The 22,184-nt window shown below is 39.0% G+C and overlaps 1 protein-coding gene across 7 annotated transcripts in view; it reads right to left on the bottom strand.

Annotated features, from left to right (window-relative positions):
- The window catches only part of CD3H18orf63 (chromosome D3 C18orf63 homolog), a 39,001-nt gene extending 20,601 nt beyond the window's left edge, over positions 1-18,400 (bottom strand). For 5 of the 7 annotated variants that reach the window (XR_006210043.1, XM_042962600.1, XM_042962602.1 and 2 more), the window contains exons 1-10: positions 18,195-18,285; positions 16,283-16,451; positions 14,176-14,254; positions 12,046-12,102; positions 9,833-9,944; positions 9,213-9,254; positions 7,572-7,648; positions 2,270-2,379; positions 1,351-1,447; positions 1,153-1,238 (exon numbers count right to left, since the gene is read on the bottom strand). Coding sequence is in view for 6 of the 7 variants with exons in the window: in XM_042962600.1 (XP_042818534.1) it covers positions 1,153-1,238; positions 1,351-1,447; positions 2,270-2,379; positions 7,572-7,648; positions 9,213-9,254; positions 9,833-9,944; positions 12,046-12,102; positions 14,176-14,254; positions 16,283-16,416 (794 nt within the window). In the remaining variant the exon portion in view is untranslated. Of the gene's footprint in view, positions 1-1,152; positions 1,239-1,350; positions 1,448-2,269; positions 2,380-7,571; positions 7,649-9,212; positions 9,255-9,832; positions 9,945-12,045; positions 12,103-14,175; positions 14,255-16,282; positions 16,452-18,194; positions 18,286-18,319 lie in introns of those variants that run through there. The other 2 variants (XM_042962603.1, XM_042962605.1) reach the window with 2 other exon arrangements.
- Between the last annotated feature and the right edge of the window lie 3,784 nt (positions 18,401-22,184).

The following is a 22,184-nucleotide window of genomic DNA, read 5'->3' as shown; positions in this document are numbered from 1 at the left end:
GAACAGTTTTTGTACTTAAGAGAGAGCAAATTCTATGGAATTAAAAAGTAATTACAATAGTAACTGTTAAAAGGCACACATAACTAAATCCTATTTTATACATTTCTTATTTCATATTTTCCAAAGCTAAAAGTATGTTTTATCACAGGGATCTTGATTCCTTCTATTTTAACACTCCAGACTGCTTATTGTGTCCTTATCACAGAGCTGGCAGACTAAGATATTCCAAAAATGATTTATAACAAAGACACTATGACCTTTATAGATTACAAAAATAAGTATTTATAATAAACAATATGCCGTAAAAATTCGGTACAGAGAAACAACACATACAGATTGTATTCAAGCTCCAAAAGCAGAGCTTTGAGAAAAGTGGTTACTTTTCTAATGAAAAATATTCTGAGGACTTGGAACAATGTCTTTGCATCTAATGAAAGGGAGCAGTTGATCTCTGTCAGCCTCAATTTTACATCAAGATTTGGGTTAGGAAGTGTAGAATGCAGAAAGAGAACATAATGGCTCTTCCTTCTTCCAGTCTGAAACTCTAGCAGGTCGGAATACAGAGACAGGAATGTGAAATCAGTATCAATTACAATTGAAGAGTTTCACCTGAACACATGTAATCATTATTAAATTTAAAATAATGTTAAGAAAGACATTTTCTTAAATCATTCAGGTGCATTAAGTGCAAGTGAGATCCTCTAAATTTTGCCTGTGAGATGAAATAATCTTCCAAAAAGAAAAATCTCTGTTAAAAGACAAATTCTTTTAATTCCACCCTTTCAGTAATATCCAAAATGCCACTGGAGGGAGCCCCTGACTAAGGAGAATTCTAGGGTTATTTTCTAGGATTATTTACTGTCTACTAGCAATCATGTAAACATTTTTCTAGGTACTCCGAAGTTCCTTTTGTTGCCTAAAATGTTGCAATGGCGTTTAAGAGAAAAAACATCATTATTAAGCTCATCCTTAATTTAAAAAAACTAAGGAAAACAAGAAACACTCAAGCAGAAGAAAAAGAAGTTAGAGGGGAAAGCAGTTTCATTTAGATGCAGAGAAGATTGAAAAGGATGATGCACATCAGGGCCAGAAGCAAGACTGGATCATGAGGCTGGCAGGGGGCTTCTGTTATACATGATGTGTAAAGGATATGTGAAGATCCTTTCTCCTATCATTTTGAAGTAGATGCTGCAGTATATTTTAATATTTCCACAATCTTCTGGAAGTTTATAGCCATACTGAAAATTAAGAACCAAGCTGAAATTCTCTCAAGAGAAAGCTAAACTTGGGTTAAATCATAAGAAGCAAAATCAAATAGCTTCTAACATAATACACGTTTCTATTCCTTACCAGGTCATCCCAGTGCATCTGGAAATCTTCATATGAATGAAAAGGACAGTCAGGGGGTATGGTGTGAAGAATACTTATTATTTGTCCCCTTTTCATACTATGAAAAATAAGAGTTGATAAAATATTCTTGGATATCATTTTATTTAACTATGTAACTTAATTTAGGAAGTATTCAAAAAGATTTAGCAACTCTCTTTACATAAGTAAAAACTAATCATTTGCTCCTAGTTCCTAACACACACTGTAGTAAATCTCAACAACCAGAATTGTTAGGAAAAAGTGAAATTGAATTGATAAAAACAACATGCCAGTTATAAACACAAAATAATGACTAATAAAATGTTGCCACACAGAAGCGTGCCTATAACTGTTAGACATTAGGGAAAAGTCTATTAAGAGTTGAATGAATCAGAGTCAAACCCGTGTTCCCTATCTACCTCTTCCCTGCTTTGATGATTAAATTATCATGCATATTCTCTTAGTTAATTAAAGTTCTTTTTTCCTAAGCAGGTTAAAATTTCATCCCAATAGTCCTATTTATATAAATAATAAGCCATTTTTCCCCTACAGATGGTACAATCTTAAAAAACAGCTCATGTCAAATGATAATGAATCATTAATTATACGTAAAGTTTATAAGGTTTTATTGATATTATAATAGTTGTAATTTCATAATGAGCTATCTAGAAATTTTACTTTTGTAAAAATTATATTTAACAAAAATTTAAGTGTATAATAAAATTATTTTACTAATTTGATAAAGGAAATTGATGACTTCTGTAAGTATGACAACACTTTTCAAGTTACAAGTCAGTTTCAAAAATTCCTTTATACTTTCGTACACATTGATGTCGAAGCAAAATGAGAGAGAACCACTACACCTTGGACCCACCCCAGATGCTACAAATTGAAATCTCACCTTGGCAAAACGTAGCACCAGTTGCTTAAAATTGAATGTCCTTCAATGATGGCATTCTTGTTAGTATCAAAATCCTTGATAACACTCTGAGAAATATCAAATTCTCTTAGCTTTTAATAGAAATAAGATTTAATGCATTAGTCCTCAAAAGATTTTGTGAAACAAAAGGAACATTAAAAAACACGTATCTCACACACATGTGCACACAGTCAATTACAAAGTCGTGTTAAAGGCTTGGTTACATTGGAGGTGCATGACACCTCACATAATGCAATCAGTGTTTCAGTTCACCCTGCTTCTCTCTATACAACACATCACGTATTTTATGCTTTCTCTCACTTTCCAACCTCAATGCCTATCTTGTACTTATTTCAAATGGTTTTCAATGTTTTGGTGATGTTAGTTTATAGGAAGTTGAATTCTTTCTAAAGGAAGGTATTTACATTTTGTCAGAATAGCATCTTTACTAATTTTTTCTTTACTTTTAAAAATTTTTTTAACTGGAGAATGAGTCAGAGAGTTGTTCCTCTATTTGGTCTTTGGGAGGGAGAGCCAATACTCAACTCTCCTTCTGTATCCTTTCTCTATCTCCTGGAATGCTTTTCCTCTGGTCCTCAGGTGCCCTATCTGCAGGGTATTTAAGCTTATAGTTTGCCAAGAATTCTTCATTTACATTTCCTCACCCTCTGGGACATTTTAATACAGTGAGTCAAAGATAAGGAGGGACTTCGTTGAAGTGAAGAATAAAGTATTAATGTCCTCCTAAGAGGACACTGTATTAGGGTCAGAGAGAATGGTTCATAATTTCATAATCCCTCATCCCCTTTTTAACATATCATCATACAGCTTTTGCGAAATAATGGCCTAACTTCATTCTCTACTGCTTTTCACTAAACTTCAACTAAACAGACCAATTTTTGTGTTGTTGCCTAGATAGGTCATAACAATACACTTACTGAAAGCATTGCCCTTACTCTGATTTATCTGAGTTCTACCAGTAAAAGCCTTATAGGCCTAGAGCTAGACCCATCTCCTCTATGTTCAGTGATTGATCCTTCTCTGAATTCTGACAGCGTTTATTAAGACTACTGGAAATGAGGGAACAGGGCAGAGCAGGAAAACATGAATGTAGAAACAGGAAGATAAGATGTGCTGGTTATGTTGTGAGGTAAGAGAGCAAAGACACTAAGAATGAATATTGTTCTGTGCACTGGAGATAAATCTTGCACTGTGACATGCTGTGCGTAAGAGATGAGTTGTCTAATCTGTGACAGAAGAAAGGATGGTCAGTACTGGGATGGCTATGAACATCAGGAAAGACTGACTACAGGTGAATAAGTAGATTATTTGAGAGAAAACAGAACCCAAAACTGAATCCAGAGAGGATAGATATGTCCAAATGTTCACAGTTTATGGGTTCTCATATACACCCACTTACATTAGCTTGAGTTTATATTCTTCTGCCTATCTCAACACTATTCAGAGACCCAAGAAAATTGCTGCAGAGACCTCCACGGTACCAGCACTTAAGGTCTATATTGGATTTTCTCAACACAGATTTTTCTGAAGACTGGAAAACTACCCAAGTGTTCACCATACACACCCCCCCAAAGACATTTAACCTCTTATATGTATTTACTTAACAAATATTTATAACATGTCCTTATGTGAACAGACCTTCACTAACAAGAAAGTACTCGGTAAATATCACTTCTTCCTTATAACACCAATCTAAAGAATTTGGACTTTATTTTCTCTAAGCAATGTTGAGATACTAGAGATATTTAGGTTGGGGCTGTCTGTTTTAGGAAGAGAACTCTGCTGACACTGTGAAGAATTAGAGAGTAAATAAGAGGAAAGGCTAGAAAAAAGGCCAATATGGAGACCAATTTTAATAGTTTGGGCAAACAAGAGGGCCTAAATTAGAGCAATGGAAATGGAGAGAGAGGAAGAGATTTCAGAGATCAAGGGAGGCTTTAATGGCTGATTGGATACAGGAAGCAAGAGCCAAGGATAACTCTGAAGTCTGTAGCTGGGTAACTTATTGGCTGTTGATGCCAGTAACCAAGAATAAGTACAAAGGAAGAACACAGTTGAGGTGAGGGAGGGTGACAAATAAATAATTCAGTGTTACACATAACCAAGACTGCACATCATGAATACACTCCTGTGACAGTTTCTGAGAGGGCAAGCTGCAACTATATGAGAGTATTAGGGAGGTACCAGTGCACCAGCTCACCACTGAACTAGTTGAACCTGCTAAGGAAAAGACAGGCATGCTGAAAATGGAACCCTAGGGAATAGTAACACTTAAAGTGTGATAAGAGAAAGAAGAACCACGAATGAATGGTACGAAATTCTGGATAAAGCAATTTCAGGGAAATCAAATTTCAGATGATTTCAAGAAGGAAAGGATAGAAAACACTGTCTAAGTTCCAAAGGTTTCAAATATGAATTCCCTCAAACATCTCCTTTTTCTCTGAACTCTAAAGTCATGTAGTTCCTACGACACTTAGTTTGATACTAGATTGTCAAACATGGTTGTTTAATTGTTGTATTTTTTTTTTCAATACATTTTAAGTATCCACTCCTGTCAGGCTCTATTGGACGTACAAATCTGAGTCAAGAAACCTAAGGCTAGGTGAAGGAAGTATGATGCAGTGTAGAAGAATGAACAGAGTCAAAGGAAAAACTGTAAATCCTGAATCTCTTTCTTACTACCCTTCATGACCCAGAGCAAGTTACTTAACCTCTGTCCCAATTTGCTTCCGTAAGGGGAATGAAAGTATAGAAAATAAACTAGAAAGGGGTGAGATGATAAACATCCTCCTCCTCACTTTTATTCCCCTCACCTGACCTATAACCAATACTAGATTTTGACAAAAGGAAAATTCAATGTAATTATCTTTTAGTCTACATGGGGAACAAAGACAAATAAGGCAAAACCAACACTCTCAAAGGGATTACAACTTAGTAGGAACACAGACATGTATGAAACCAATTTTTATAAAGGAATGTGAAAAATGCCATATCAAAAATTTAGGTACAGTGAGATTTAGAGGAGCTAATGATCAATTATAATTTAGGGAATCAATAGAACAAGTGTGCGTTGAATACATAATGTTGAGTAGAAGACAGAAGTACATCTTCTCCATTTCTGGTGTTTGCTTCCATGTTGAGAAAGCTCTAACACATATTCCTGATAGCTCCCTACCCTTTCATTCATTCCTCCCTAGGGCAGATGGGGTGACTTACCTGGTTGATAAAATTGGGACAATTCCTTCTTCCTCCTCTTGGGAGCTGGCCTGCTGGCAAAGAGTAGTGTACTGCATTCTGTCATATTGGGGTTGGTGCCTGATCTCCCAAGGGAGCTCTGGGTTTCCACTACTCTCATACATAGGTGGGGAATCTACTTAATTCTAGGGTTCAGATAGGCTACATTCTTTAACAACTGTTTTTTTTTCAATAATAAACAGTGTGACCATATATGAATTAAATAAAATGGAGACCAAAATTGAAAAAACCAGTTAAGCCATGCAAGTAAAACCTAATTTAGCTCATTGTATAACAAGTGAAATTTAATTTCAATTATTTCTTGTAAATACTCTAAAAATCATAAAACTTAAATTGTTTTCCAAAACAGAGTAAGATAATAACTTTTAACCAGTTACCTGTCATTTTGAAAACTCCATTACTATAACCAATTATTATAAAGATAAAATAGTTTCCACATTTTCATTATATAAGCTGTCCTGTCACAACACCCTTCTGAGCTTTATTCCACTGTTGGCTTGAAGACTCCTGGTTCACAAATTATTCTTTTATGTGCAATAAATGCAATAAATACAATAAATACAACTTTAACTGATCTGATTTTACTTTTAACAGACTCCAGTTCATACAGGTTGGGCCAGTATTCTATTAGGTTAGTGCCCCTTTCACTCTCAAAAGTATCCATTTTGGACCATAAATTATATTCTCATCCTAATAATAAAGGTGGTATTCTGATTTCTATATGTCTTATTCTTCTTTGTCAATCTCTAATTGATTCGAAACTCGGGTATATAAAACACAAGTATAATCTATAGAAAATTCAAAGGGCAGTAAAGCATGATATTAGTCCTTAAGAAGCTTATTATAAAGTAAATTGGCAATATGAAAAATGAGTATAATTATAATAAACACACAAATAAGTATGTGAGTATGCTTCATAATAGCATGAAGGTTTAAAAGAGGCTGGGAGGTCACCATGGCTCCAGGCTTTGGGACGTTTCCTCTCAGTACAAGATATTCATGTCATGCTGTCCATTCCATTTATTTTTATGCAGGTCAGTTTCCCTATTTGCTTACACAATTCTTAAGGGCCAGAAACTAGATCTTATTTACTTTTGACTTGCCTAGTGCCTCAATATAACAGGTAATCAAAAAATTAAAGAGAAATATGAATGGAGTAGCATTGGAGCTGGCTCTTAAAATATGAGTATGATCTATAACTAATCAGAGGGTCACTCTAAGCAAAGGAGGAGTCATCCGTCTCAACTTGGACACTACTGACACTTTGGGCTGGATAACTCTTTGTTAGGGTGGAGTTATAGTGATATCCCACGCACTATAGGATTTTTTAGCAGCATCCCTGACCTCAAACCACTAAACGCCAGTAGCAACACAACCCTCCCCCTTTGTCATAATCAAATTTTTCTCCAGACATTACCAAATATCTCCTGGGGAGCAAAATCATTCATTTCCTTCTCCACCCCCCCTCTACTGAGAACCACTGAAACAGAAGAAAGAAAATAATATTTATTGAGTTACTATTAATCTGTGTCTATGCTGGGTGTTATGAGAATTAGTAAAAGAAAAGACATATCCTTCTACTAGGAAGGCAAAAACCATTATAAGAAAATAGATGCAAAAAAAATGCTACTAGAATGCTAATGAGGGGATATGATATTTAGTATGAACCAAAACAGTGCTTTTAATATTTGGAGGTGAAAACAGAGGCAAGTAGTGAATGCTGAGGCAAGGGAGGGTTGTGGAGAGTCTTGAAAGTCATCTAAAGAGATTTTTTGAACAAGAAAATATGATTAAATCTGTGTTAAGCTGACAGTATGTTGTTTTCTTTGAGTAAAAGATTTAGAACAATATCAACATATTAAGCATTTAATACTATGGATATTGATAATAAAAAGCTCTTATCACTCTTCTTATTAAAAACCAAAATCTACTAGCATGTTGGTAATAATAATAGTACATTAAGTATATAATAAATCTAGTAAATTATAGAAATCAAAATATGTGGTACCTCAGGTGGTGGCAGTCTGATTGTGTAAGCTTCTATACTTAGACAAACTTGAGTTTCAGTTACATTGATGTCTAATACTGAAAATAAAATATTTAACTGTGAATTTTATAGAACTATTACCCCCATCTTATCAAGTTAACTATTTTAGTAATGAAAGAAAGGACTTTAACTTAATTTATCCACGTTAGAAACCCAGTTAAGAATATGTATTTTTTCCTCACGTGGTAAAATTTTTAAAAATCACCATATAATTGAGAGTCTGCAGATGAGACAGAGGCCTGAAACAACACTGATATATGGCCATGTATGTGTTGAGGGGTCATAGGGCAGGGTTACAATAAAACAGCGAGTCATCCTACAATTGAGTGAAAAATTCAATAAATACCTTTTACAAGCCTCGTGTCTATTATTATATATTATATGTGAAAAATGGACACTGTCTTCTTAAATCAGGAGAGGTACCACGCAGAGCTCCTGACTTCATAGTCTTTTCCTAACAAATGCTTATCAATATACCAGCAGATAAAATACAGATTTCATAGAGACCCAAAGCTTCTACCTTGCTTTCTCATAATCAAAATTACTTATGTAAGTCAGAGAGTGGTTATCTTGGGAAGGGGTAGTACCTGGATGAAAGCATGAGGGGATTTCCAGGGAACTGGTTATGTTCTGTTTCTTGATCTGAGAACTGGTTATGAGGATATGTGTAGTCTGTGAAAATCCAATGAGCTATATACAATTAACAATTTGTCAGTTTTGCTGTAGAATATTACATTTGGTAAAACTAAAAGAAAAACTGTAATACAAGAGTGAGGGATTTTGCTCTCCTAAACTTTTATCTTTAATCTCTGGCAGCTATAGTCTCTTGACAGTGGGGATGAAACTGAATTTCTGTAATGAACCCATTTGTCCAGAGCTAGAGCACAGTGACTGCCACTGTGCAACTTAAAAATGAAACCAGTGTAAGGAAGGCAAATAGGCTTCAGCCTGAAAGTTAACTCAAAGCAAATAGTTCTGGATTAGAGGTGCTAGCTCAGGATTTAAGGCGATGAACAAATTGTGGTGAAAGCTACCATGATTGATCAATGTCTCCTTGGATTTAGGATTTCCACCTCTCTGCTCTCTCTAGACTACTGTTTAGGAACAGGTCTACCTGCCCAACAGCCATGCTTATCAATAACAAATTAGACTGTACTGTAAACTGTGTATTTTAGATCATCTTTGTCTCTTTAGACAATCTTTCTTTACTCTTTTAAGGAGAAGAATTGCGTTCTCATAAGAAATAAATCTTTTCCTTACAACGATACTAACAATTTTTAATTATATGATTCTGGAAACTATACATTACAAATGCCTGTAGAATTAAATTCCTTCAGGGTCATAATTTTAACTAAGTAGAGAAATTAAAAATGTAGATTTTATTCCAATTAAGAGAAGTTAACTTTTTCTCTTATAGGTAAGAACATATATTTTGACCCAGAGGTGATGTCCTGGGTAAATTGTGATTATATTAACAACCGATTCAATTATGACATAACCTAATCATTGATTGTAACAACCCAACGATCTGTAACATTGTTTTATTTAACAACTGTTGACCATATTAATGTTTTATCTATTGGCTTATACATTTTTACTTACCAACAGCACTTTGCTTTCCCATCTGAGAAAGAAATTCTCGTCCTTAAAAAAATTCATAGGACATGCTTTATTATTATAACTTATAAATCATGCTTGATAAATAAAATCTTTTTCTGTGTAATTATCAAAGCTAAGCAAAATATTTTAAAATGCAGTTTTACACAAAGGAATATCTGAAGACAGTTCGGAAAAAAATACAATCACTCAAAAAGTATCCAAGTTCAGAAATTCTTCTTTTTAATATTTATTTCCGGGCATAAAATACTTAGAAAATGGACAGACCTCAACACAAAATCCAGAAGAGCCTTTTGATTCCAACAATGTTGATAATTTGTGTTCATTTTATCATAATTCTCCATAACTTATAGTTATTCCTTTCCAAACATCAAGTATTATATAATTTTTAAAAATTATTTGAAAAAACATCAGTGGCCTCTGGATACCATCCTAGGCAAGGAGAGGACATTTATATTGTTGTGGACTTGCCTAAGAAGGCTTAGTTGGGGTGAAACTTTAAAAACTATTCCCTAAAAATGATATATCTTGAAATTTAAAACAGATGCCCATAATAGAAATAATCTAGTTCAGAAACCCCTGATGACTGAAAGAGATAAAGTTACCTTGCACCAAGAGATGGCCAGTTTTATTCCAGGCTGGAGCAAGCCTAGCCATGAGTGAGTATGAAAGGCAGTTTTGAAGAATTACAGGGATTACTCTCTGTGGAGCCTCCACCTAAACATATTAAAGAAAAAACATGGGCAAATTCACAGCAATTGGCATGCCCCTGTAAACTCAAAGAAAATGTTTGTTTAGATCACCACCAAACAAACTGGGTTATTTTGGATATGAGTTATAGTCATCACTATAGGTAATCCTATCTTGTTCTAAAGCTAAAGAAGTGTTAAAACATATTTGCTTTGAAACCAGGAAGACTATCATGCTACAATGCCCAAATTCTCCCTCCTTATCCTGGCCCAATAAACCTAAAGTTTTGAACTCCTGTGCTAGGTAGGACCTTACACTTTACTTTGTATTTTGCTTTGCACAGAGGAAACCAGCCCAGAACTATACTATAATAATTTTCCTTGTTGTTCACTTTAATTCAACATCAGAAAACAATTAAATACTTACATAGGCACACATGAAACCAGCACCCTGTCTCTACTTGTAGAGAATTTTGAAAAATCACGACTTTTACTTCTGAGTAGTAAGAAGTAATAGGCTCAGATTTATCCTCCCCCTAGAATAACTAAAAAACTGGGCAAGTTATATAAAACAATGGTTCACAAGACACTGGGCATCTAGCAATAAAGACGAGCAATCCTTAAGAGATGGGAAACCTACAATTACCCGCTGTGTATTGATTAAGGAGGGTTTCTAGGCTGTGGTGCAGGGAAGGAGAACCCTGGAAGAGCCATGGGTTCCTTCCATTGAGGAGCCAGCTGAGAGTCCAAGAAGCCAAGTGAGCTGGTGTTGAGGGCAAAGCATTAGAGGGAGAGAACTGAACAGAGAGCAAACTCTGAGATCAGCAGAGTCCGTCTTGACTCATCAGCTAAGTACGGATTAGCACGTGCATGTAAGGAAAATACCCAGGGCTGAGGAAAGAACCAAGGTTGTTTTCTATACAAATATCCTTGCAAATATAGCCTAGAAGAAGATGCTGCCACTGCCTCTCTTAGCAAGACATGCCAAAGAGAATTGTCTCCCAAAGATTATTCACCCCTCATTTTTGTGACCTTTTGGTCTGGTGAATTTTCCCAAGATATAAGTAACTAATTTGCTGGCAAGGAAGAAGACCAAATCTGTTCAATTTGTTTCACAGATATTTTAATTAAGGATACTATCAATAGGACTTCAAGCAGCAGGATGAGGCCAACTTGCAACATTAAACTCAAACATGAACTCAGAGAAAGACCATATTTGGGGCCATAAAATAAGCCTCAATAAATTAAAAAAAGGTTCAAGTTATACAAAACATGTTCTCTAACTACAATTAAATTAGAAAACAATAATAGAAGTATCCTTGGAAAATCCCCAAATATATGGAAACTACATAACACATTTCTAACCCATAGTTCAAAGAAGAAATCAAAGGAGAATTAGAGAAAAAATAAAAACAAAACATATATTTTACAGAAAATCTGTAGCACTAAATGTCTCTATATTAGAAAAGAATGTTCTCAAATCAATGACCTCAGCTTCCACCTGAAGCAACTAAAACATGAAGAGTAAACTAAATCCAAAATAAGCATAAGAAAACAAACAATGAAGACCAAAATGAATTATCAATGACATACAAAACAATAAAACAGCTGAGAAAATCTACAAAACCAAAAGCTTGTTTTTTGTAATCAACAGGCTTGCTAAGCCTCTAGGAAGACTGATTAGGGAGGGGGGAAAAAGACACACGTTACCAGTATCAGGATGAGAGAGCTAACATCACTACAGATTCTACAGCAAAGGAAATTAAGGGAGTATTAGAAGCAACTTTATGTCAGTACAAGTGACAAGTTAGATGAAATGAACACATTCCTTGAATTAGATAACTTGAATAGTTCTATTATCTATTAATGATATTGAAATTATAGTTAAAAACCTTCCCACAAGGAAAATGCCTGACCCTGATAATTTGATTGATGAATTTTATCAAGAATGTATGGAAGAAAGAATAAAAATTCGACACAAACTTCAAAAACCAAAAAGGCAGGTTCTTTCACATGCATGGCAATAACTTATGAGAAAGATACTTTAAGTTTTGTTTGATGACAAAAAGAAGTTGAATACAAAATCATTATAAATAGTATTTGGAATTATTATTCTCTTAAGAACTTACTTTAGCTCCGTGTTTTTCAATATAGGCATTAAGTTTTCCAGCTTTATAAAATGTTATCTACAACAACAAAACAACAAAAATCCACATTTATAAAAATTACTTAAATATACTATTAATTAAAGAAATACAAAAAGAATTTAAACATTATACAGCAGAGGACACATCATCAGGCCATCATCCTAACAGTTCCTATGTGTTGGAGAAGCAAGTGATAATCATTCTCTCCCTAAAACAGAATCTGTAGGTACATTCTCAAAGTTAAGAAAGCCTTTTTGGGAGTGATACAAACCTAGAAAAGGAAAAGGCTAATACATTTCTATAATATTTAACATCTCTCTTAATACACAGTAAATTTCTAGGCATGAATAAAGAAAATGGACACAACTGTAAGAGCAAGAGAAAGTTCAAAAGGCCAAAGTGCTTTACTAACCATGAAAGAGACAGAAATTCAAAGAAGATACTATTTTTAACCTAACAGATTGGCAGATATGTAAAGGCTGCTAATATCTAGTGTTTATGAGGATATGGAAATATAGGTTCTCTCAATATACTCTTTATGAAAATGCCATCCAGCACAAGCTTTTCAGAGAGTAATTTAGCATTATCTAGATTATAGTATAAAATGTATAAATGTATATAGTATAAAATGCACTGCAATCCCTCTTCTAGGAATTTGACCCATAGAAACTTCCAGACCAATAAAAATGATATAATTTCAATGATGCTTTCTGAAGCGCTATAGTAGTACAACTAGAAATTCAGATGTGCATTAGAAAATATTAACTAAATTATTATACACCAATACAATAAAATATTTCACAGCCTCAACCATGAACCAGAATAACATCCAGGAGAGGCTGTTCAAGGGGAAATGGATGGCAAGTTTAAAATAGTATGTGTAATAATTCCATTTTCTACTTTAAGTATAAAAAAAATTATGTAATATCTTTGTAAGAAAGCAAAACATATTTTTATATGCCTGCTTTCCTCTTAGTATTCTTGCCAAGATTAGGATATTTGAATTTATGAGAACTCTGAAACAATGTCCTCCTTGTTCCATAAAGATTTTCAGGTAGAAAAGAACACAAATAAGAGTTATTAGTGTTTACTTGTCTACAAACAGCTTATCCTTCTTAAAAATGATATCAAGAATGAAAAGATAAGATGAATATATAACCATATAACATAGAAGAAAAAATAAAGGAAATTATTATTCTCTTAAGAACTTACTTTAGCTTAAGTAAGTTTCTTCTATGTTACTTTATTGATAGCTTATTAATATTAATAAATGTTCATTTCACTGGATTCTGAGGAATTGAAATCTGAGAGTAAGAGGATCTTTTCTCAAAGATTTTTGACAAAAATCACAGAATAACATAATTTTTATAAAGATTTTTGGCATTTCATTATCATTCCCAGTAACATACAGCACTGGGAAAATTCATTCTAATTTTATTAAGTGTAAAAAAAAATTTTAAATACAGTTTCCAAATTAAAAACACTGTCGATCGGGGCGCCTGGGTGGCGCAGTCGGTTAAGCGGCCGACTTCAGCCAGGTCACGATCTCGCGGTCCGTGAGTTCGAGCCCCGCGTCAGGCTCTGGGCTGATGGCTCGGAGCCTGGAGCCTATTTCCGATTCTCTGTCTCCCTCTCTCTCTGCCCCTCCCCCGTTCATGCTCTGTCTCTCTCTGTCCCAAAAATAAATAAAAAACGTTGAAAAAAAAAAAAAATTAAAAAAAAAAACACTGTCGATCTAAGTCCTTTAAAAACAATTGGACATATGTTGGAATGGGAAACTTCTTCCTTTACTTTAATGGAATTCTAAGGAAAAAAATATAAGAAAAATATTAAGCCCATGCTATTTTCAAAAAATTATGCTATATTATTTTACTCATTAATAGTCTTTATCTTAGTATTTATGACAGAAAAAAAAATATTAAATTAGAACCATGAAAATGAATTTTAAATATCAGGTATATCAAAGTTAAAGTCTATAATTGATTCACTCAAACTATAATACAGGTAATTTGGCTTCATAAACCACATTCAATTTGAGCTATAATTAATTCTCTTATCAATATTGCTCCCAATAATTAGTAATAACACTTCATAAAATTTTAAAATACTAACCGCCATCACTACCCAAATTTGGTTTAATATTCCAGGCACAGGTGATGCAAGAATATCTTGGTGCAAAAACAGCAATTGCCTGTGGAGATGAAATGTATTAATTGTAAAGTGGATTTGCCCACTGTCTGGTTTCACTTTATCAGAACATTTAGAAAATTGCTTAGTTCTATTCAAAAGTTTACATTTCTTCTAGGGAAGGACTGTGCTATAGACTTCTGCATCTCTCCTCACACTTAACATGGTAACTTGAATATTTAGGTATTCATCCAAGATTTAAGAATGTTAGGTTCCAAATATCGATATTAATATGAAAACATGTCCCTGCATCTGAGTTTCCCAATCTCTTTCATCTGTGAACTTAGATTCCTCATTTAAAACTCCGTTTCTGTCCAAGTATAGATTTGAAGATGTCTAAACATTGTTAAGAATCCAGCTCTTTTAACTTCTGTTTCTTCTGTTTTCCTTTTTTTAAGTGGTGATCAGGAGGCATTAGAGACAAGACTATAAGGATTCATCTATCAGTGAAGTTACCAAATACTTCACCATTACAACTATCGACTGGATGCTTTTCCTTTAAAAAGAAAACGTTTTCCAAGCCAAAATGAAGAGGGTGGTTGTTTCAGTTTAGCATTCAACAGCCAAATGAACTCATAACAAAAATCATCACAATTCAAATTACCATCAATTTTGTTTCAAAGATCAAGGAAAAGGTGGAGAAAACACAAAAGGGACTAGAAACGGAAGAATGAAAAATTTCAAAATTCATCATCAGGAAAACAAACTTTAAAAGACATGAGTGTGTGTGGGGGGAGTGGGGAGGGGTTTCCTCAAAAAGTAAGATGGGCCAACCTGTTTGTCCTCAGAACGCGGGTGCAGAACCAAGTGCGCCAAGCACTTGAATTTGCAGTGCCTGCCTTTGTCTGACATGGTGAAGTCTCCTCTCAATCTGTTCCAGCCTCTTTGTCAGCTACTGGGACTGAGTCAAGACATCCCACTCTGTGGGCATGGTTTGAGAGTAAACAGCAGAAAATCTCAGGTTTCCCACTATTTGTTTCCAAAAGGAGTCACAGGTAAATGTTCAATAGGTTTCAAACTACACCTTAGCAGGAAGGGTACAGGCTCCTGGATGCACTTGAGTGGGAGAATATACAAAGGGAAGAAGGAAAGTTTTGTAATTAAGAACAAAATGGGAGGACAACTCGTGAGTGTCTTTATTTCTGGCTCCTAGCAATATTCTGTTTGCTCCTCCCCAAGAAAGGCAGCTACAGATGTAATCTTGTCATGCTTTCTAAGAGTCCTTCTTTGAGTGCCTCAAACGAGTTAGGGGACTAATACACGCTGGGTCCTCAACAATCATGGAGTTATACTTTAGGCTTCAACCAAGCTGTTTTTCAGACTACCTTGGGTCAGATATTTCAAGATAGTTCTTGGAGAAACAGTCTTCAGAAGTGATCTTATGCTGACCCGAAAATTAAGAGAAACTGTCATCTGGGGCGCCTGGGTGGCGCAGTCGGTTAAGCGTCCGACTTCAGCCAGGTCACGATCTCGCGGTCCGTGAGTTCGAGCCCCGCGTCGGGCTCTGGGCTGATGGCTCGGAGCCTGGAGCCTGTTTCCGATTCTGTGTCTCCCTCTCTCTCTGCCCCTCCCCTGTTCATGCTCTGTCTCTCTCTGTCCCAAAAATAAATTAAAAACGTTGAAAAAAAAATTAAAAAAAAAAAAAGAGACACTGTCATCTGAACTGTTTACAGTATCTCCTAAAGTGTCCATAAACAGTAGGTACTCAATAAATATTTATTAATTTCTATCTCTAAGTTTTGGGGAGTCTGATCTAATTCATCAATGTCCGTAAAAAATTTAAATTAAAAACATCACACAAGAAGTCACAAATACAAAAACTCAATAGTGTGATATTCCATCTCAAGTATTTTAAGTCCTTCCCCAAATGTAATCCGATATACCTGGTCAGAAGAAAACTGAATTCCTTTATTTAAAACTATATACACAGATTGAGCAGAAGAGTAGTTTGCTTTAAAGGAGATACTTCTAAAACACTGCGTATACATCTCAAAAAATTTAGAAAGCCTCAGTCATAAAGTGTACTTTTTACCTGCACATCTTCATTTGCGTACTCCTAATCTCAGTATCCGCCACCCCATTACTCAGTATTATCCTGACAGCACAGAGTTTGTGTAAATCTGGAGATGTGATGAAGAACAATGACTGCTGCCTCGAATCATTCATATTTTCCTGTTGACTGAATGTCTCAGCTACCAGGCCTTTAAAGATAAACAACAATAAAGCGGTTATAAATTCTCTTACCAATACAGATTTAATACCAACCCACCACAGAATATTTGATATTGTGTCGGAGTAAGTCAGCAAAAACAAATGAACAGACTTCAGCATTTATATATTACTAACATCTTAAGAATTTTTTACCTGCTAGAACTTTTTGGTACAAGTTTTATTAAGATATAGTGCAAATAACCTCCAACACACCTATTTATATTATACAATTCAATGGTTTTTACTATGTTTGCCGTTATGCAACCATCACAGTACACATTAGAAAATTTTCATCATTTCAAAAAGATAGTCTAGAATTTTAAGCCCGAAGTTTTATATCCTAAACAATTTGAATATAATAATACGAAAACCAGCTATTTAAATGCCTCCTCTAATCTAGGTACTAGATGTATTTCTATCACATTGTCTTTATTTAATAAACTTCTCTAATGTTCCTATTTTTTTTAACATTTATTTGAGAGAGAGAGAGAGAGAGAGAGAGAGAGAGAGAGAGAGAGAGAATATGACAGGTGAGGGGCAGGGAGAGAGGGAGGCACAGAATCCAAGGCAGGCTCCAGGCTCCGAGCTGTCAGCACAGAGCCTGATGCGGGGCTCGAACTCACGAGCCGTGAGACCATGACCTGAGCCGAAGTCAGATGCTGAACCGACTGAGCCACCCAGGCGCCCCTGTGTTGTGCATATTTTAAAGAAGTCCAGTCAAAGACACAGGCGAAAGTTTGTGATTCGCTACTTTTAATTCTAAAACACATTTCCCACGAAAATGACTTTGTCGTTCTTCCTTTAAACATCTTCTGGCAGATGGGGCGCCTGGGTGGCTCAGTCAGTTAAGCCTCTGACTCTTGGGTTCCACTCAGGTCACGATCTCCGGGTTTCTGAGTTCCAGCCTCGCACGGGGCTCTTTGCTGTCAGCCCGTGGGCTTCAGATCCTCTGTCCCCATCTCTCCGCCCCTCGAGCAGTCCCCCTCCTCTTCCGCCTGTCTTCCAAGACTAGCCAGAAAAAAGCACGCAGACCGCACTGCTCTGTTCAGGAGCGCGCAGAAATCTGGTTTTCGAGTTCGCGACCAGGACAAGTCGCAGATAGAGAGCGTCTTCTCTTTCCCCCCCCCCCCCCCCCCCCCCGGATACCCTGCCGCCGGCGCTCACGTGTTGTACGGGAACCGCGGTACCACACTGCCCTCCTGCTGCTCGGGGCGATCACCCAGCAGCAGGGGCCCGCAGGGGCCCGCCCTCGACGGCTCGCAGAGCCCACTGGCAAGCAAGCCTGGCGCCGGGGCCGGGGTCCGAGCAGCCCTCGGCCTGTGGGGCCCGCGGGCCAAACTGCGGCCCGGAGGCTAGAGGACCGCGGTGGAAACATGGCCAAGGCCTTCATTCGGCTGAAATCCAGGGTGTAAGCGCCGACCCTGTGACTAACGCGTCAAAACAGGTGCCCTGAAGATTGGAACCTGGGGCCCGTCCTCCCCCCGCCACCTCCGCCATCACCACTGGCCCACAAGGTCGGCTCGCGCTGCTCCGGGCGCTGGCACGGGGTCCCCCCTCCCCCCCCCCGCCGCCGCGGATCGCTTCCTGGCGGGGAACCACGTCCGGGAGCACGTTTGTAAAACCCGTGGAAGCCACGGCCTCCCGAGGGAGAAGCACGAGCCTTCTCCCTTCTCGCGGGAGGGGAGACGGCAGGGCCTGCAGCGGCCTCCCCGCTCCCTGCCCGGCTCCCTCACCCCGATGTCTCCCGGTCGGCCCGGGTTCGCCTTCGAGGGCCGTTCGCCTCCCGGCCTCAGGGCCCGCGCTCCTCGGCCGCCTCTCCCGCGCTCCCCTCTCCGCCCTCCCAGCGTGCCCCGCGCACCACACGCTCCCGGCGTGCCCCGAGCGTCCCGGCCTGCGGCGTGTCACGTGCGCAGCCCGCCGCACGTATCGGGTGCTCCCGGCGTGCCCCGGGCGCCCAGCGTTTCCCGCCTACGTTGCTGACGCCGGCGCCCGCCCGGCGTCCCGGCGGGTCCGGGAGGGAAGGGCCGGGGTTGACCTCCGTGGGGCTCAGGCGCGAGGCCCGGCGGCCCCGGAGGAAGCGCACGGCCGTGTGGGCGGAGTGCGGCCGCGGGGGAGCCGCAGGCGCCGACGCCGCGCGGGCCGCTTTCCCGGCCCTCACAGAGGCAAGCGAGCCTTTTGCGTCGCCCGCAAGGCCCGCGGTGGACGCGTCGGCCCCGGCCAGAACGTTCTGCCGCGTGCCGCGGAGGGGCGGCAGGGCGCAGGCGCCTTAGGCGAGCCTCCCGTCCGTTTGACAGGTATTTATTAAGCGCCTGCCGTGTGCCCGGAGCTTTTCCAGGAGTTAGCGACGGGGCGTTAAGCAAACAGCGTTCTGTGGCGTCGTGGACCTCACACGTTGCTTGCGTCTCACAAGTTCCGGTTCCTCGAGGGACAGGAAATGGGATAAAGGAGCAACATGGGAGATGGTGCCAGGCGCATGGGAGGAACATAACGCGGGCCGGGAAGACGGAGTGTGGGGAGAGGCGGTGACAGAGGCCAGCAGGCCTCGTGGAGCAAGCGGCACGGGAGTAAGACATGAAGGCGGTCGGAGTGGGTGGCCACTCGGATGTTAGGGGACAAGGGTGCGGGGGAGAGGAGAGCGAGGGCAAGGGCCTGAGGCAGGAGGTGACCAGGGGCGCAGTGGGTCCGGAGAGGTTGAAGCCGAAGCCGGACAGAGGGCATCAGGCCCAAGCTGTGCATGTTGCAATAGGCGCACCGGGCTGCTGTGCTCAGAGGGGGGCTGCTGGGGACACAGGGACAGGGAGGAGAGTGGTCAGGAGGCAATGGCAGGAATCCGGGAGAGAGAGGCGATGTGCTAGGTTCAGGAGAGGGCCGACGAGGTTGGATTGGGCTGTGAAGCTACTTGAGGTTGTACCTAATTCTTTTTGGGGGTTTTTTAGGTTGATCTGGAGAGACAGAGACAGAATCGGCGGGGGGAGGGGCAGGGACAGAGAGGGAAAGAATCCTGGCAGGATCCAAACTGTCAGTGCGCAGGGCCTGATGCGGGGCTTGAGCCCAACGAACGCTGAGATCATGACCTGGGTGGGAATCAAGGGTCCAACACGTAACCGACTGAGCCATCCAGGCGCCCCAAGATACTTGAAGTTTAATACATTTTGGACATGGTATGATGTGGGGTCTGAGAGAGAGGAGTCAAGCTTAACTCCAAGGTTTTCGTACTAATGACTTGGGAGGATAGGGTTGCCATCATCTGAGAGGGGGATGACCGTGGGAGGAGCAAGTTTGGGGATGAAGATCAAGAGGAGTTCCGTTCTAGACATGTTGACCTTGAGAAGTGAAGAGGAGGAGGTCTGGGGAAAGATGTGTGTGTAATAGATGGTATTTAAAACCCCGAGGGCCGCCTGGGAGGCTCGGTCGGTTAAGCCTCCAGATTCGGCTCAGGTCATGATCTCACAGCTCCCTGAGTTCAAGCCCCGCGTCGGGCTCTGTGCTGACAGCTCAGAGCCTGGAGCCTGCTTCCGATTCTGTGTCTGTGTCTCTCTCTGCCCCTCCCCTGCTCACGCTCTGTCTCTTTCTCAAAAATCAGCATTAAAAAAAAGCTAATCTTAAAAGAATAAAAGAAAATAGAGCCACAAGACCAGATCACCGAGAGAGTGTAGGAAGAAAAGAAGCCCTTACACTGAATCCTGGCAGACTCCAATATAAGTTCCTGGAGAAGAGGAGGAACCTCCTGTGTGGAATGCCAGGATATTTTGTATTAAGCAAAGAGCCATTTTTCAACCTCACATCTTACCAGCTTCCGGAAGTTCTATCGTGAAAGGATGAGATTTCGTTTCGTGATTGATGTTTGATCTATTGGAATCATTACTTATTTTGTATTTGTAAAATAAACTTTGGCAAAGAGGAGTCCTTTTAGGTATATTCCTAACTCAGAAAGTGCTCAATACTTAATTGTTTGGTTACTTATAACCAGCTGGGAGATCATAGTAAGTAATTAATTATCACGAGATTGATGAGCAAAATCAGCGCCCTATGACAAATGTAGTTTGCAAGATTAAGTGAACAAAATAAAATCTTCTGAAACAAACATTCCAACAAATAAACTTTTTGTCCTAAACTTTTATACTCTGGTTTTATGTCAGCAATCATTGGAATTATTAAACCGCTGAAGATTACAGAAAAGCTCTTTATCCTACCTGGGATATACACATAGGGAAAAAAACAACTGCATGAAGACAATGTCAAAAATAAATATAGATTCAGCTTACATCTAACAATAAATGCATATTTCTCCCTGGTCTGTCTTATATATGTAAATAAAGATAAACCTAGTGTTCCTCATTCTGAAAAGCACACCTGTCAACCCTTCCTGTTCTTAATATCTCTGCTATTGAACTTACGGCCTCTGACTTCAACAATTTTAACACGGCAGAATTAAAAATATTTGAAATCACGTAACACCCAAGTACTAAATATCCAGTTCTGTTCCATGAAGATGAAATACTGCTTTTTGTGAAAACATGGACAAATCTTTCAAAATGTGAATAAGTCATAAGTAGACAGTTTTATGTTTTTTTTGAAAATGCCCATCCTTGTTTACCCACCAGTCATATCTAAAAATAGAACATTACCTTCATGCATCTCCAACATTCCCCTTCATACCTTCTCCCAGGCATTTACCCACTTCCTCCAGAAGTAATCACTGTCCCAACTGCGAAAATCGTTAAGTTAATCTTGTTAACTTTGAACATTTCTATTAATGGAAGCATACAACATGAATTCTTTTATGTCTAGCTTCGCTCATAAACATGTCCATGAGATCCATATTGTTGAGAGTAGCAGTGTCTTATTTTCATTACTTACATTTCATTTCCATTACATAATGGATAGTGTTCCATTGTGTGTATATATGCTTCATTTTATCCTTTCTGAGGTTAAATGGGCAATTAGATTGCTGCCAGTTTGGGATTATTATGAAGAATGTTGTGAAGAGAATTCTTATTAAGAAAAAAAGTCTGGGGCGCCTGGGTGGCCCAGTCAGGCGTCTGACTTCGGCTCAGGTCATGATCTCATGGTCTGTGGGTTCGAGCCCCACGTCAGGCTGTGTGCTGACAGCTCAGAACCTGGAGCCTGCTTTGGATTCTGTGTCTCCCTCTCTCTCTGCCCCTCCCCTGCTCACGTTCTGCCTGTCTCTCTCTCTCTCCCCAAAATAAAACATTAAAAAAAAAGAAAAAAAGAAAAAAGTCCTAGAAGGCTACATACATTGTAATCCCATTTTTGTAAAGCTCAGTAGTTCTCCAAGCAAAGCTAAACAATGGGGGCTCCTGGATGACTCAGTCGGTTAAGTGTCTGACTCCAGGTTTTGGCTTAGGTCATGATCTCATGGTTTCATGAGTTCAAACCCCATGTTGGGCTCTGTGTTGGCAGCACAGAGGAGCCAGGTTGGGATTCTCTTTCTCCTTCTTTCTCTGCCCCTCCCCCACTCATGCTATCTCTGTCTCTCTCAAAATAAACTTAAAGCTGAACAATGAATTATTGGTATATGTGCATAACTATTTTTTCTACAAGCAAGGAAATGTTAAACACAATTCAGGATAATAATGATTTTTGGATGGCAGAAGGATGGGATATGGGAGGAACTGTAGTCCCCAAGTCAAGTGAAGGGTTCACTGGTGCTCATTTATATTATTAAATTTCAAAACATATATGTACCTCCACTTATACTA

Source organism: Panthera tigris, chromosome D3 (assembly GCF_018350195.1).
Source record: "Panthera tigris isolate Pti1 chromosome D3, P.tigris_Pti1_mat1.1, whole genome shotgun sequence".
NCBI classification, from domain to species: Eukaryota; Metazoa; Chordata; class Mammalia; order Carnivora; family Felidae; genus Panthera; species Panthera tigris.
This window is presented reverse-complemented; position numbering and strand designations above follow the sequence as displayed.